Below are 15,096 nucleotides of genomic sequence, written 5' to 3'. Positions count from 1 at the left end.
CACTTTCTTCTTGGGTTTAGATGTTCTTTATATATCAGTGTTATTAATCCTTTGCCTCAGATGTAAACTGTAAATATTGTATTTGTTCCCATTTGCTATTTGTCTTTTTCTACTTTGCTAATTTCAACTATTGTCTCTGGATTCCAACATATTTAGAAATGTTTTCCCTACTTACAGGTTGCCTAGGAATTCACCCGTACTTTCTTGTAGAATCTACAAGGCTTATTTTCAACTTTGACATTTAAGCCTCTGATTCATTCGAAATTTATTCCTGTGTGTTGTGTGTAAGATGGATCCAGGTTTATGTTCTTTTTCTTTATGGTTCTCCAGTGGTCCCCACTCCTCTTATTCAAAGTTCAGTTGAGACGTGGCTGTGCCGACACTGTTCATCCATGAACACATTCACTTGGAAAGTACTGACTGAGCGCCTGCTGTCTGCCCTGGCCTATCCCCCTGCGGCCCTGCGCAAGAGGACTCGGCCTTCTTCTGCCTGGCTCTCTGCCTGCTTTGTGCTCTCAGTGATGCACTTCCCAGGAAGGTTCCTAGCCTCAGTGGCCCCAAGTCTCCGTAGTGCTTGGCACAGGCTGTGACCTACTTCATCCAATCCTTTCTGCAAGTACAAAGTGTGCCCATGGTGTGCAGGTGCCCTCAGAGTTGTGGGAGGTCAGGGGTGAAGTGCTAGAGCTGCACTCTGTCCACCAATATGAGCTGACTTCTGGCCAAGTGTCTCGTCAGTTGTGGATGCCTGACGTGGCTCTAGGGTGGTTGTCCCTCAGCCTGGGGCAATATCCCCAGAAAGGCCAGTTTTTTTCTCTTTGCTCCCCTATCCTCCACCCTTTACACGCAGTCAGTGTGCAGAGACCCAAACGCCAGCGCAGTGATGGCTGGGGGAGCATGGGAACCTGTGCAGACTTTATCCAGTCACCCACCTCTGCACCCACCCCAACCCAGGAAAAAGCCTGGACCATAGGTGCAGGAGGACAGGACACCCACTTTCCAGCTCTAGAGCCACTCGGATGCATTTCCCTGACCTGCCCAGTCAGCCCTGCCTGTCATGCATGATGGTCAAACCTGATCCAGACCCTGGCCATGCCCCAGCATGCCCTGCCTCTCCCCATGTGCACAGCTCCCACTGGGCAGTCCCTGACCATCGATGTCCCAGCCTTGCCTACCTGGTCCAATGGCGCTAAAGGAGACAGACCCTGCCGCATTTTTCTCTGCTCTCAATGCGTGCTCCTGGGCACCCTGGGGGTGCCTAGGGTGTTGGAGGGGCCAACATGCTGTCCTCCCAGCTCCAAGAGGGTCAGTCCGCATATGCCCCAGGGAGCACCTCTCTCTCTTTCTCCCTACCATCTCTCCAGAGCACCTGAGAATGGGTAACGTGGGTGCCTGCACCCTACCCAGCCCTCCCAAGTGATTCTCTGTCGCTACACCTGTGGCCTCGCGCCTTCCGTCTTGGCTGGGCTGGGGATTCCTTGCCTGGCGGCGCAGGTGGGTGTGAGGGTGAGCACGTGGGCACAGGTGGGGCGGGGGCATAGGTATGCGAGAGGAAGCGGGGAGCAGGTGGGCGCAGCCTGGCCGGTGGATAGTAAAGGGGCGGGCCCAACAGGTGGGCGCAGATGGGGCAGGACCCAGCAGGTGAGCGCGGTCTGGGTCGCGGGCTAGGGCGTCTGGCGCACGCCTGCTGGTCGGGGGCGGGGCGTCCGGCCGCGGCCACCGCCCCCTGCGGCCCCGCCCCCCACGCCAGGCGGGGCTGGGGCAGCGGCCCCCCGCGGCGGGGCTGGCACAGCGGCGCCCACACTGCGCCGCGCGCCCGCTCCGCCGCTGCTCCCGTGCGTCCGGCCGGCCCCCGCGCGCCCTGCCTGGCCATGGCTGCGGCCTCTCCCCCGCCCAGGCCCGAGAAGAAGCGCTGGGGTTGGGGCCGCCTGCCGGGCGCCCGGCGGGGCAGCGCGGGCCTGCCCAAGAAGTGCCCCTTCTCTCTGGAGCTGGCCGAGGGCGGCCCCGCGGGCGGCGCCCTCTATGCGCCTATCGCGCCGCCCGGCGGCCCGGGACCCGCGCCCCCCGCGCCGCCCGCCACGCCGCTCGCCGCCGCCGACCTTAGTCCGCGGCCGCCTGTGAGCCTCGACCCGCGCGTCTCCATCTACAGCGCGCGCCGCCCGCTGCTCGCGCGCACCCACATCCAGGGACGCGTCTACAACTTCCTCGAGCGCCCTACAGGCTGGAAGTGCTTCGTCTACCACTTCGCAGTGTGAGTATCGCTGCCTGCGGGCACCCCCGGGTTTCCGCGGGGCTGGGGCGCGCGCCGTTTCCGCGCCACCTGCTGCCGCCGGGACCCGTGTCCAAGCTGCGGCTCAGAGCAGCCGGAGGGATGGAAGGAGTTCATGGGAAAAACGCAACAACGCGGAGCTCAGGGACGGTGTGGGTCTGACGCTGAGGTTGGGAAGCCCCCCAGCTGGCCCTGTCGAGGCAAATTGTGGGGGGACTGATTGGGGAGCAGCCGCCCTGGATTCAGCTCCACTCCTCCTGGGACGGAAGGTCCAGGTGTTAATCCGTCTGGGAAAGGCCGTGTGCCAGCGCAGCTTGCCCTTGGGTGCGGAGGAGAGAATTCCCCAGGGTCGGCTGGGACAGAGGGCTCAGGAGCCCCAGGAAGGGGGGCCCCGTGCTCCTGGGGGTACAGAACACCGCGGATGCTCCCAGACCCAGGCAGGCGCCCCGGGGGTGTTGGGGTCTCCTGGGCGGGAGGGAGTGGGGCTGTCTGAGGGGCTAGGTCCGGTGGTGTTCCCCACGGGGTCCGCATGGCCATGGACAGTGCCCACGGCCGTACATGAACTGAGTCCCGCTCATGAAAACCTGGCCTGAAGCAGAGCTGCCTGGAGGGGGCCCACGGCGGGGGAGGGACTGGGCCACATCGCCAGGGGTCAATTGGAGGAAGCTGTGCTCCAGGAGGGATGAGGGCTCTGCTGGCCACACCTGGCCCCCCTGTTCCAGGTGGTTTTGAGTCCCAGTGCGGTGCGCCACGTGGGGCAGGCTGGGGCAGGGCCCCACTGCTTGGGGAGAGGAGTAGGAGGAAGCCACCTCCCTGGGCTGCACTCCTTGCTGCCTGCCTGCGGCCCTCCTCCGCGTTCCATGGCACTTCCTGACGGCCCAGCCAGTGGCCTCTTGGTACGCTGCCAGCTTCTGGTGTGTGAGCCTTTGATTGGCATCCCCCTGCTAAGCATGGGGGCTCCTCCGGGGACTGCATGGGGCAGCCTCCCTCTGTTCTGCCGGTAGTGACAGGAGCTCACCCTTATGCCTGGGTGGGCCTGGGGCTGGGAGAGACTAGCTCAGGGTTTGCAGGAGCCAGGCCCTGGCTGGCCCAGAGCATCATCTTGGGAGGGTGGAGAGGGCTGTGGTTACCAGGATTGCGGCCTGCCCTGCAGGGGAGCCGGCCTGCCATGCCAGGAGGGTGTCTCGGAGGCACTGTTCCCAAAGGCGTGGGTGGACCGTGGCCTTCAGGTCTCTTCCCCGTCCCAGCCTCCACCTCCCTTTGTGTCGGGGGCACCTGAGCCATGGCCACGGCTGTAGCACCAGTCTCTAGCCTTGAGGTTTGAGGGAATGTTCATGGGCGGTGATCCTGAGGGACCCAACCCAAGTCTGTGTACACCCAGCCCACCCCAGGCTTGTGGGAGCCCCTGTGCACGGGGGTGGGGGTGGGGTGCTGACCACCAGCCCTTGTCTGCTGGACACCAAGAGACACGCAGAGGTGGGGCAGACCCTATAGCCAGGGCATGGACGAGCCCCCAGACACCAGCTGGTTCGTGCCCTGGTGATGCAGGCCTGCAGGGAACAGTCGCCCGGCTCCCTGGCTGCGGTGGCGCCATGTGGAGGAAGAGGGCCCGCCGCACCCCAGAGGAAGTCTTTGCTTACACTCGTGTTTTCTTCCTGATTCTGATTGTTTAGAACTCGGAAGTGTGCTCAGCAGAGGGCCGTGGCCCAGCCCCCGCAGGAGCGGGCTAGGCGAAGGCAGCTGCCCCTCGGGGGCGGCTGGGAAGCAGCCCCGCTGAGGGTGCTGTGCGACCGTGGTGCAGTCCCTTTCCGCTCCTGGCCCTGGCCTGTGCAAGATGTGCCCAGGCCATGGAGGTGGGCACAGTTCCCCCCCAGCAGGGTGGGGCTGGAGGCGAACCCTGGCCAGGTGGCCTGGGGAGGTGCCCTTCGTCCCTGATATCTCCAGGGAGTCAGCAAGACCTCGGACACTCTCTGAATCAGCCTGTCCCCCAAGGGGATCTGGCTCTTGAGCTGGGGTTGCAGCAGGGGCCCGTGCCCACTGATGGGAGCCTGGGTGCAGCCCCATGGAAGGCTGGATGGTGCCCACTCTAAGAGGAGGCTGCAATAGTGGCAGAGGAACAGCTCTGTCCTCGGCGAGCAGGACTGTGAAACCGGACGGTCATTGTTGCCATCCAGGCCCAGCTTGGTTTCTGGCCTGAGAAGGAAGGGATGGGGCTGGGTGGGTGGGTGGTGGGTGAGCCGTAAGGCTGGGCACACTCTCCCAGGAGAGGCTGGGGAAGCAGCCAGGATATCCCATCCCCTCCTCATGGGGAGCCCCTGCTCTGGCCGGGGGAGAGCAGCCCTTCCTGCGGCCTGGCCTGCCGGGGTCAGAGTGCAGGGTGCTTCTGCCCTGCCCCACAGGCTTCCTGCTCCTCACCCCATCCCACAAGGCCCTTCTTGTTCCACCACGCAGCGGCTCCCGCTCTAGCTGAGGGCGCGGGGCTCCTGGCCTCCCTGCTGAGGGGCCTTGGTAAGGGACACCTGGGTAGGGGAGATGCCTGGACTGGGGTGGGAGCTGGGCTTCCCATAGCCGCCGCGTGGCTGCTGGCTGGGCCCCACCCTCTGCAGAGGGCATGGTGAAGGCTGCCCCAGGATCCACGTCCTTCCCCTGACGGGGAGGCTTCCAGTTGTGGAGCCCTGGGGCCCCTCCCGCCTTCTGTCTCGTCCCCCCCACTCCCTTCCCCTCTCTCCTGTCTCCCACCCCCCCATGCCCCTCCTCTTGAGAGCTGCAGGATGACATGGGCAGACTTCTCTTTTCCCAGCTGCTCCTCAGCTGCTTCCTGCCCACACAGCCTGACTCGGCTCTGCCCAGCCGCCATGGCCGATTGCCTCCTCTGTGCCTCAGTTTCCTCCTGTGAGGCGCCTAGGTCACCTGTGCTGGCTGAGGCCCTTGGAGATCTGGGTGTGGCCGGGAGAGGCCCAAGGAAGGCTGGGGGTGCATGGAGGGTGTCGGCTCTCAGACCTGGCGTGGTGCCTCCTGTCCCGGGCCTCCGCCACCCTGCCCTTCCTGGGTTCCCGGGAACTCTGCAGTGGCTCGGCGGCACCTTCACTGCGTGTTAATCATTGACACCGCTGGACGTGGGCCCTGGTGGTCCGTTGGGCTGAGCCCGCCCTTCCGAAAACAGCGCCAGCTCACGGGCCACCTGCACATGTGCTCCCCTGCCCCCAGACCCTGCTGTTAGGGTCCCGAGTGGCCACCAGGCAGTTGTGCAGGGAGGGCAGAGGGCGAGGTGGGGTGCGTGGCAGGTGGGCTTCGAGGGAGGATGGGCAGGTGGGTGTCTTCCCACCATCTCCTTTGAGAACCCCCCACTGGTTCCCCAGCCCCCAGTTCCTGGGCGTCCCTTTTGGAGCTCCTCGCTGTCACCTCTAGGCCTGGTGCTCCGGTCTCATCCTGTCCACCTGGAGACCCCTCACCATTGCTCAGGCCCAGCCTGATGTGTCTGGACCCACTGCTGTCCGTATGTCCAATGGCTCATCATGGCCTGGCATTAGCTGGGGGGCTATAGGCATCCCTTGCCCTGGGGCCATGGCTGGGGAGGGGCGGGAGGCCTCAAGGACCCTGGGGAGGTGGGTCTGGTCCAGGGAGTGGAAGAACTCAGAGCTGGGGCTGGCATGAGCTCCCAGCGACTGCCAAGGTATGGGGTCTGGAGGCCGCCTGGTGCAGGATGCAGGTGGGCTGGCGGTGCGGGGAGCTTGTGGCGAGGATGAGGCTTTGTATGTGAGAGTCGCCCATGGCTGGGCCTCCTTGCTGGGCTCCTGAACCCTCCCAGTCTGCGTCTCCTCCTCCACTACAGGCTTGACAGGCTTCTGGCACCTTCCAGCAGGGGCTGTCAGGTGAGAGAGAGGGCACAGGCCTGTGCCTGGTACTGAGTCAGCAGCTCCCCGTGGGCTTGGTGCTCTGACCTTCACCTGCACCCCAGGGGGTGCTGGCTGGACAGAAGGGGCCCCTTTGTACTTGCAGCTGTGTCCCTGGGCCTCATACGCAGGGTGTGGGGCCGCACGAGGGCTGCAGGGCTTTGTCTCGGGAAAGGCAGACATGGTGTGCTGATGGGCCAATCTGCGTGAAAAGGGACTGAGGGGCATGGACGCCTCAGGGCCTGGCTGTTGAGGGACAGAGAGATGGGCCATGACACAGGCGCTGGAGCACAGGCTCCTGACAGGCTCACACTCATCTGCTCTGTTGGGTTGAATCATGCCCCTCAAAGAGATGTGCTGGAGTCCTGACCCGAAGCACCTCAGAATGTGACTGTGTTTGGAGGTGTGTTCTGTACAGAGGGGATTAAGGTAAATGCCATGGGGTGGCCCTGATCCCACAGGACTCTGGTGTCCTCACCAGAAATGGTCAGGACACAGACATGCACAGTGCCCGCATGAGGGCACTGGGAGGAGACAACCTCTACACGCCCAGGGGAGAGGCTTAGGAGGAGCCGGCCCTGCCCACCCCGGGTCTCACCTTCCAGCCCCAGCACTGGGTGACAATGACCCCTTTTGTGTGAGCCTGGCTGCAGGGCTTTGTTGTGACTGCCCCAGGACACTCTCACCTCCCTGCCTGGCAGGTGGCACTGCCAGAGGTCGGCAGCTGGCTGGCCACATGGACACACTCAGCGATCCCTGCCATGTGCAGTCCTGCAATGGCGCTGGCTCCAAAGGCAAACGGGTGCCCCAGGGCTGGAAACCGGCCATGTTGAGCTAAGCAGAGGGCGTGGAACAGCTGAGACTCACCCAGAAGGCCGTGCCAGTGCAGGGGTCTGGGCTCCCACGGGGGGCTGACGAGGCCCCTTCTGGGTGCTGGGTGCTTGGAGTCATGCAAAGGCCTGTTTCCAGGCTCACTCTTCCACACTGAACGTTCTTGCTGGTGTGAACGGGGGCGTCTCAGGCCAGCACACCCCGGTGATGCTGCTAGAAGCCACCTGGGCCAGCTGGCGTCACCTGGCAGGTCCGGGAGCCGAGCATCCTGTTTGCCACCTCTTGGGAGGTGCAGCGAGCATTCTGAAAGGCATGGCCGCTCGGCCGCTCCTGACGGGGCTGGGGCTGGGGCCCAGGCCAGGCCCTGCCTGCCTGCTGCCTGGTCGGGGGCGCAGGCGCAGGTAAGCGAAGGCCCGCCTCTGACTTGCTGAGCCAGCTTTTTGGTTTGCGTGGCATCTCACGTGATTCAAGACCCTGTCTGCAGCGAGGCGGACGGGGTGGAGGGGACGTCACTGCCGGCTCCCGTGCGGTGGGCGGCGGTGTCCAAGGACACCATCTGCAAGTAGAACATGCCGGGCCCCAGAGGAGCAGCGTGCGTGCCGGAGGCAGGCTAAGGTGTGTGGCCCTGGGAAAGGCCCCAAGAAGCTTCTGGAAGCTCGTGTGTGCTGGTCTTAGCTCTGCTGTGGAGGGGAGAATGAAGGGAGGAACTCCGTCTGGACCCCTTCGGCTCAGCCCCCACGGGTTGGTGGAGTAGGGGGCCGGGCTGGGCCCAGCTGCCCTGTCTATGGGGAGGGGCCTAGGAGTCACGTCGGGAGCCTCTGGGCCACCTCCTGGTGGGCAGGGAGGGCCATGACTTTCTTTCCCCCTGAGCACAGCCCAAATGTCACACCGGTCAGGGTTGCCTGGCTGGCCACCACGTGGGGGCCCCAGCCCTGCTGTTGGCCCAGGTGGCTTCCTGCTATGCCACGTGGCTGGAGCCCAGGAGCCACCCTCCGGGCGGGCGGTGGGATGTGGCTTCCGCACTGGTCTGCGCTCCGCTCCCTGGCCCAGGCGACCCACGCGGGCACCTGCAGGGTGAGGGGAGACGCCCCTAGGCAGGAGGCATCTGGCTCCTGAGAGCCGCGTGTGAAGCCCAGGCAGGGCCCAGCCCAAACCTGCCAGCCGTGGCCCGTGCACTGCCCTCCTCATCGGCAGGCTGCCCACCCTGTGGGCGGGCGACCGACCTGCAGAGACCTTTGGTCCGGCTGCTTTGGGCCTCTGCATTAAGACCCCGCTGCCCAGAACCACAGGCCGAGGCTCAGCTTGAAAGTCTCTTCCTCCAGGAGGCTCCATGTGTTGTCTGTGGCAGAGCCAGGCCTCCTTTCTGGCCACCTGCTTGGGGCCCTGAAGGCCATGCAGTGTACTGGCCTTGGTGCTTTTGAGTGCTGGAGGGTCTGCGGGGGTGGGCACGGCCACAGAGAGTTGGCTCAGTCTTCACCCAGCAGGACAGGTGCTCACGAGGGTCGCTTGGCACGCGGCTTCAGAAGCCCGGCCCCTCCTCGCCCTTTCCCTGGCCCCCCTCCAGCCTGCACAGCTCGGAGCCCCACAGGCAGGCTGGCCTGATGACATCGTCGGTGGGTATTTTTATCCAGTGGCATTCCTGAGCTCGGGAGAGTGCTGTGGGCCCCGAGCGCTGGAGAGGGGGGAGCTTTCAGACCCCTTCCCCGGAACTTCTCTGCCTCCTGGTTGGGGGTGGGGGCGGCTCCGCATGATCTCGGCTGGGTGAACAGCCAGAGGGCAAGTGGGGAGGGGTGGGGCTGAGGCCAGGGCCACGCAGCCCTTGGCGGAGGGACCCAGGTGTCCTTCGCCTCCTTACCACTGCCCATCTCTTGGAGTGGTAGTGGTGCTTCCAGAAGGCTCCAGGCGAAGGGCTGTGTGTCCTGAGGAAGGGCCGGAGGCCCCTGGCCGAGTGTGGTTCCCCTGTGAGGGATCAGCTTGTGCCCCCGTTGTTGCCTGTGCAGGGCTCTGAGCGCACGAAGACCTGTGGTCCGGCAGCTCTGCTGATCAAGCCCCTGGTCTGCCCGCCTAGCCGCCGTGCCAGGCGCCATGGCCAAGCCCGCCCCCTCTGGGCCTCCAGGTCTCTCCCTGCTCCCTTTTTTGCTGGGCAGGGTGCAGATGAGGAAGCTGTGAGTCCCAGCCACGCGGCTTGCCCTGCACAGGGAGAGCTGCCCCACCTCCGCCTGGAGCTCCTATGATGCTGGCTGCTTCAGTTCCCAGCATCATGCCAGGTGTGCCGGGCGCCCCCATTCCTAGGGGCCCTCACCCCCAGTCTGTAAAGGCCCCTCTACTGCCTCTATGAAGTGCCCAATGGCCCCCCTCTCCCGACCTCCCGGGATGCTTGCCTCTCAGTGGTGGGCGTGCTCCTGGTCACCACACCCATTAGGGTGCCAGTTCATTGGGGAGCGGGGCCTGGGGCTTCCCCTATTTGTCTCCCAGGAGTGGGCCCCTCTCTGCTCCCTCTCCCACAGTGCTCTTGGGCAGACCGACAGGACGCTCAGAACAGAGGCTCAGCACCCTCCTGCTGAAGTTAAGCCAGGCCTGTTGGTCAGAGACCCTCACCCTGCCGCCTGACTCCCTTCAGCCCTGGAGCGCTTATCCGTATGGAGGTGCCCCCAGCCACGCTGTTGCCCCTCCCAGGCCCGGCCTCCAGGCCACGCTAGCCTACCCAACTGGTGCCAGTGGGGCAGCCTTGCCCTCCTCACGGGGCTCCCCACCTGGCAGAGCAGCAGGGTCCCTGGGGGAGCCCGGGAGAGCCTCAGGCTGCACCCGAGCAGCCCTGGGAACCACGGGCTTTGAACGTTTGACCTTGACAGATGGTGTGGTTTGGCCTTCTGATCGTGACGTCTCCAGCTGGTCTCTTGTAAAAGTCACATCCATGTTCTGGCCGAGATGGCTCAAAATATAAGACATAACACTTGGGAAACTCAAGCAGTGTGGTACTAGCATACGGACAGGCAGATAAACCATGGTACAGGGTATAACACCCGTGGGTAGATTCAATTGCATACGAAATGTAGCCGAGAATATAGGCAGCAACTCCAGCCAGTGGGGAAAGGCCGAGTGTTTGATATGCAATGCTGGGGAGGGCGTGGCCCCGGCGACCTGGCCAGGCTGGACCCATGCCTGGCACTGCACAATAGGATGAATTCTACAGGGGTCGGAAAACCACTCCAAGGAAACCAGGGATCCTCTACAGCCCGAGGGTGGGGGGACTCCTCTGTGACCCAAGAGCCAGACGTGCTGTTATGTACATTTGGTGGTGTGAGGAGGAGCCTGGGTGTGATGCCCGTGTGTCCTCTGGGATACCTCCATGTGCAAAGCGGTACAGACGAAAAAGAAAAGACCAGGCGGACATGGTAACACCCTGGATGGTTGGCGTCTCGTACAGAAATGGGTTCTGAAAAGGAAGGGAAACCCCAGGGAGTCCGTGGAAGATGAGCGAGAGGTGTCTGCAGGTGGTGTGCAGCAGGCCGGGAGCCGTCCTGAGGCACAGGGGCAGCTGCCATCCGCTCGGGCGCGGGCGTGCGGAGCACCTTTGCCGAGGTCCCGTCAGACACCACGGGGGGCGGCTGTGGGAAACCCGCTCATGCCGCTGCAGGGCCAGCATGGGTAGACTGGGGGCGTTTGGCAACATTGGGCAGAACCATGTGCGTGTTTACCCTCTGACCCAGTAATCCCAGCTTGAAATTACTGGCAAAACACCAGCCACCACAGAAATCCAGGAAAACATGGACACGCCAGGCTGTTTGTTAAAGCTCCTCTGTCATTTATTTTATAGATTTGACACCACAGGATACCCAGGGTAAAAGGCCTGATTTTGTCAACAGATGACCATGAAATTTTTAAAATGGGCGGGTGGGAATACATAGATTGAAACAGTCTATGAGGATCATACAGGTACAGACTGTCACATACGACTTCATTCAGGTCATGATGAAAGCTTGTTTTTTAACAGGATGTGTCTCTTCTAGTTGAGTGTCCCTGGCCACTGCCATGTGCTCCAGGGACGGTGAGGGCCTGCACCGGGCTGGGGTCTCCTCTTCCTGACACAGCTGCCCCCAGGCTCGGCCTGGTCAGGAGGGCTCAGGGCTGCCAGGACCTTCTGTGAGCGGCCTCCCTTTCCTTGAACAGAGCATTTAGGAGCCCCAGGGCAGGCAGGTCCTCACACGCAGCCCCCCATGCGCTGAGGCCCCTCCGCTGTGGGATGGGACAGTCAGGCTTCCTTGGTGGGCAGTGGTGGGGACTCCACGGCCTCCCTGGGTGTGCAGCAGGGCCACATGTGTCAGGTTAGAGTCAGGTACAGTGCCTAGGGGCTCTGTGGCCTGCTGGACCTGGGCCTGGGGACAAGGGGTGCATGTGACACTATCCCTGACCTCAGGCACAGACTGGGATGGCAACTCGGGGGCCCAAGGAGGAGCCTGATGGGAGCAAGCCAGGTGCGGAGGGGTCGAGGAGGCTTCCCAGGGACGCTGGCCAGGGAGAGGGCAGGTGGAGATCCAGGGTAAGATGCCAACAAGCCGGAGTGGAATTTGGCCAGGTGAGCGGGAGAGGCCTGGGCGTGGGCCTTGGAGGGCCGTGAACACAGACCCAGCTGGCTGGGCTTATCCGAGGGCCACAGGTGCCACGGCCACATTTATGTCTTGAATTGTGGCCACTCGGTGTCCAGCTTGGCCTCACCCTGCACTCCAGACCTGTGTCTCCATCTGGAATGTGTAGTGCAGTGTCAAGAAGGTCCCAGGTGGTGCGTGGTGCCCTCCCTCCTGCAACAGTCCCTCGGACACCACATCTCCCGGGTAGCACCCCGGGTGTGTCTTCCCCAGGAGGGTTTGTGTTTTCTGGTGGACACGCGTGTGTTCTCTTTGTGGATCGTGGAATGTTTCCAGTGTTCATGACTTTCTTTTTCAAAGTGCCATAGATTTTTCAGTGCAGGGCTAATTTTTGGCTCGTGGTTTCAGGCTATCCAAGAGCCACATCAGCTCTGCAGCCACGTGCTTGGCACCCATGTCCCTGAGATGCGGACCTGGTGTCTCGAAGGCGGGGCTGTGGGGAAACCTGCGTGTGTCCAGTGCTAGAATCCCATGTGGCTGCACAAAGCGTTTGTTGTCATCAGTGTGTCAATAGGCTGCTGCCGGTGTCATCAATACAGATGCTCACATTTTGGGAAGTACACAGGAGACCTGGACTCAGATCACAAACAAGTAGGTGACATGCTGGGGTGCTGGCTTCCCAGGCTGGGCTGGGGAACTTTTGTTCTGTGCCTGACACTCAACGAGCACACAGCAGATGCTTATCAAGGGTGTGACAGTCTGACTCCGTTATTGTGGCCGTGCAGTGTCCCTTTTACAGCTGCACTGCAGTATGTGTGACAAGTCCCGTTGACTGGTGGACAGGGTGACGGGCCAGCAGCGGATACACGCTGGTCCCAGCACTCACCAGGCGCACTGGTCAGCCACCCACCATCCCACAAGGGGAGCTCTGGGAGGGCCCGGCAGTGGCCCCGGCCTTGGCTCTGCGTGTTCGAGGTGGATCACTGCTCCAGCGGCTGTTCCGGCCCCACTTAGCCGAAGCCTGAGGCTTCAGAGTGTCCTCAGTCCTGGGAGGAGTCCCAACGCTGTCATCTTTCCGGGGTCCCCGGGCCGGGGGTGTCCTGGTGGATGTTGCCATGGGAGCCCCCTGTTGGCCAGGTAGGAGGTGTGTGGCAGGGTTGCCATGCTGCCTCTGGGCTGCTGGGCGCCGGGTGAGGGGCCAGGCCTCTGGACATGGATGTGGGGGGCCTGGCGTTGGGGTCGGGCTGCCGTCTCTGGTCTCATCCTGGGCCTTGTGCCTGCCTGGGGGGCTCCCAGCAAAGCCCTCAGTATCTAGAACAGAGTGGCTCCTGAAACCACGTGCGGTGTCGGCTGTCACTGCCCCACCAGGTCCCCTGGAGCCCCTGCTGTGCCAGTGGTGGGCCAGCACTCACGTGGGGCTGTCCTAAGGGCTAAGGGACACGTCCTGCTCCGGGCGGGTGCTCCTTGAGCGATTCTACCCTAGAATCAAACAGCTCGGGGTGGCCAGGCTGAAGGGTGAGGGCACTGTTGGGGTGCATGATAGGGTGGGAACAGAGATCCCCAAGGGGGCCCATTGGGCAATGCAGGGTGAGGCTGTGCAGCCTGGCCAGGAGCTCAGGTTTCTTCCGAGCACACCAGGCAGCAAGGCAGGGACTCAGGAGTGAGATCCTGGCCGGTTGGAGCCTCTCAGGCTGCTGAGTGGGGGTGGGGGTGGGCTAGCCAGGGCGAGTGAGGGCAGGGGTCCTTTGGGTGATGTGGGGGTTCTGGGGGTTTGCATGTGATCAGAGTGGGGAGTCCCAGCACGTCACTCCGCATCTGGCTGGTGCCTGCCCTGCCGTGTGCCCTTGGGTGGTGCTAACCTTCCCATGTCCCTGGAGAGGCCCATCCCTGCCTTGCTGAGCTGGTGGTGAAATGGGGGCAGGGGTGTGAGGGGCTCTGGAAAGGCCTGAAGGCCCTGGAGGGAGGGCTGCCGTCTGCCCCCCTTCTCCCCGCACCTGTCCCCTGGCTCAAGGGCCCTGCGTCCGCAGAGGCCTGGCACCTCCCAGGCAGCGCTGGAATGTTCTGGCTGCCCTTGGCACGGGGGGATGGGTGGGGCCAGGGGCTCTGCTGCCGGGCTGGCCTCGTCCCCAGGGCAGGCTCCACCTCCGAGCTCTTATCAGGGCCTCTGTGCCCAGCGCCTGGGGCGTCCACAGGCCTCCCTGGCCTCTTCCAGGCAGGGGTGGGTGGCAGTCCTTCGCTGAGTGCTCTCAGGGTGCTGGGCTGGCCGGGCAGCCACGCGGGGAGCTCTGAAGGTGGTGGGGCCCATATCTGAACCCGAGTTTGGAGGACTCAGGGTCCAGAGCAGCAGCCTCCCGTTTCCTGAGACCCCAGAACGAGACCCCAGGGGTGGGCCGAGGCTGTTGTCCAGGACCCTGGCTGCCACCCAGCAACTGCACCGGTCTCTTCCCACGGGGCCGCCGCCCAGGCAGTGCTGGGAAATCCATCGCAGGGGAAGCAGAAACAGCACCCAAAGGCTGCTTGGCCCAGGGCTCCTTGTGGGGCGCTGTGGTTGGTTAATTAAAAGCAGGCCCGGGACAACCAACTGCGTCTGCGGCAGGCACACTGTCAACAATGGCTGCCCTGGGCTGGGTGGGTGGGGTCAGGACGGTGGGGCACTCTGGGACACAGGGGACCAGGAGTGGCTCTGACTGGCAGCAGGTGGCGGCTGCCTGCTTATTGCAGCCGAAATACGCAGTGTGCAAGTGGGGACATGAAAATGGACACTAAGGCTTTCCGTATCGCCCCGGCTATGGGTTCTGAGTGGCAGTTTTTAAATTTTTGCTTATCTGCATTTTCTACTTTAAAAATATTGGTGGTTTGAAAAAACAATAAGAAGTTGTTTTTATTAAAATAAGGGGCAAGAAGACCCCAGGAGGGTCCTGGGGTCCCCAGAGTGTTTTCTGACCGCCCAGGCTGAGAATTCTGAGTGAGCTGGGGGGTCATATGAGGCCAGGAGGGTTAGCTGGGGGCATGTGCCTGGTGGCCCCTGGGCACTGTCACCCAATCGGGCCCCCCCAGCCCCAGGCATGGTTCCTGGGTCTTGTTCTTGGGGAGACGTGAGTTGCAGTTGGCTGTGAGCAGGGCTGCTGTGTAGGGGACTAACCGCTGTCACTGGGACAAGACGCAACAGCCCACGTCGGGGGCACCGCTCAGCCCAGGTCTGCTCTGTCCCTCGGGGCTTCTGCCTGGTGGAAGGACCGTCTGGCGGGCATGGGAGAAGCAGTTCAGCTGACCCCTCCCAGGGGGCCTTAGGGATGTACCGACGCCTGTCTTTGGGGGTCATGCCCAGAGATGGAAGGAGCCTCTGGCTCCGCCGGGGGAAGGGGGACGTTCCCACTCCCTCAGAGTCCTCAGGCTCTGAAAGAAGTCATCCCTGGGGGCCCGGACACCAGGCCCGTGGCTGTGCTATTATATGACTGGCCTGGGAGCCTGGTCACTTGTCCAGGAGTAGGGCCTGGGGCCCTTGCTGCAGCCACTGTGA

The 15,096-nt window shown here is 63.1% G+C and overlaps 1 protein-coding gene across 4 annotated transcripts in view; it reads left to right on the top strand.

Moving 5' to 3' along the window:
• The first annotated feature begins 1,778 nt into the window (after positions 1–1,778).
• Positions 1,779–15,096, top strand: part of KCNQ1 (potassium voltage-gated channel subfamily Q member 1) — a 324,142-nt gene continuing 310,824 nt past the window's right edge. For 2 of the 4 annotated variants that reach the window (XM_036875806.2, XM_036875805.2), the window contains exon 1: positions 1,780–2,248. In XM_036875806.2, coding sequence (XP_036731701.2) covers positions 1,869–2,248 — 380 coding nt within the window. In that variant the 5' untranslated portion in view covers positions 1,780–1,868. Of the gene's footprint in view, positions 2,249–15,096 lie in introns of all 4 variants that reach the window. The other 2 variants (XM_036875804.2, XM_036875803.2) reach the window with 2 other exon arrangements.

Source organism: Manis pentadactyla, chromosome 9, assembly GCF_030020395.1.
Source record: "Manis pentadactyla isolate mManPen7 chromosome 9, mManPen7.hap1, whole genome shotgun sequence".
NCBI lineage: Eukaryota > Metazoa > Chordata > Mammalia > Pholidota > Manidae > Manis > Manis pentadactyla.
The sequence above is the reverse complement of the archived record's forward strand: the minus strand, read 5'-3'. Positions and strand labels throughout refer to the sequence as shown.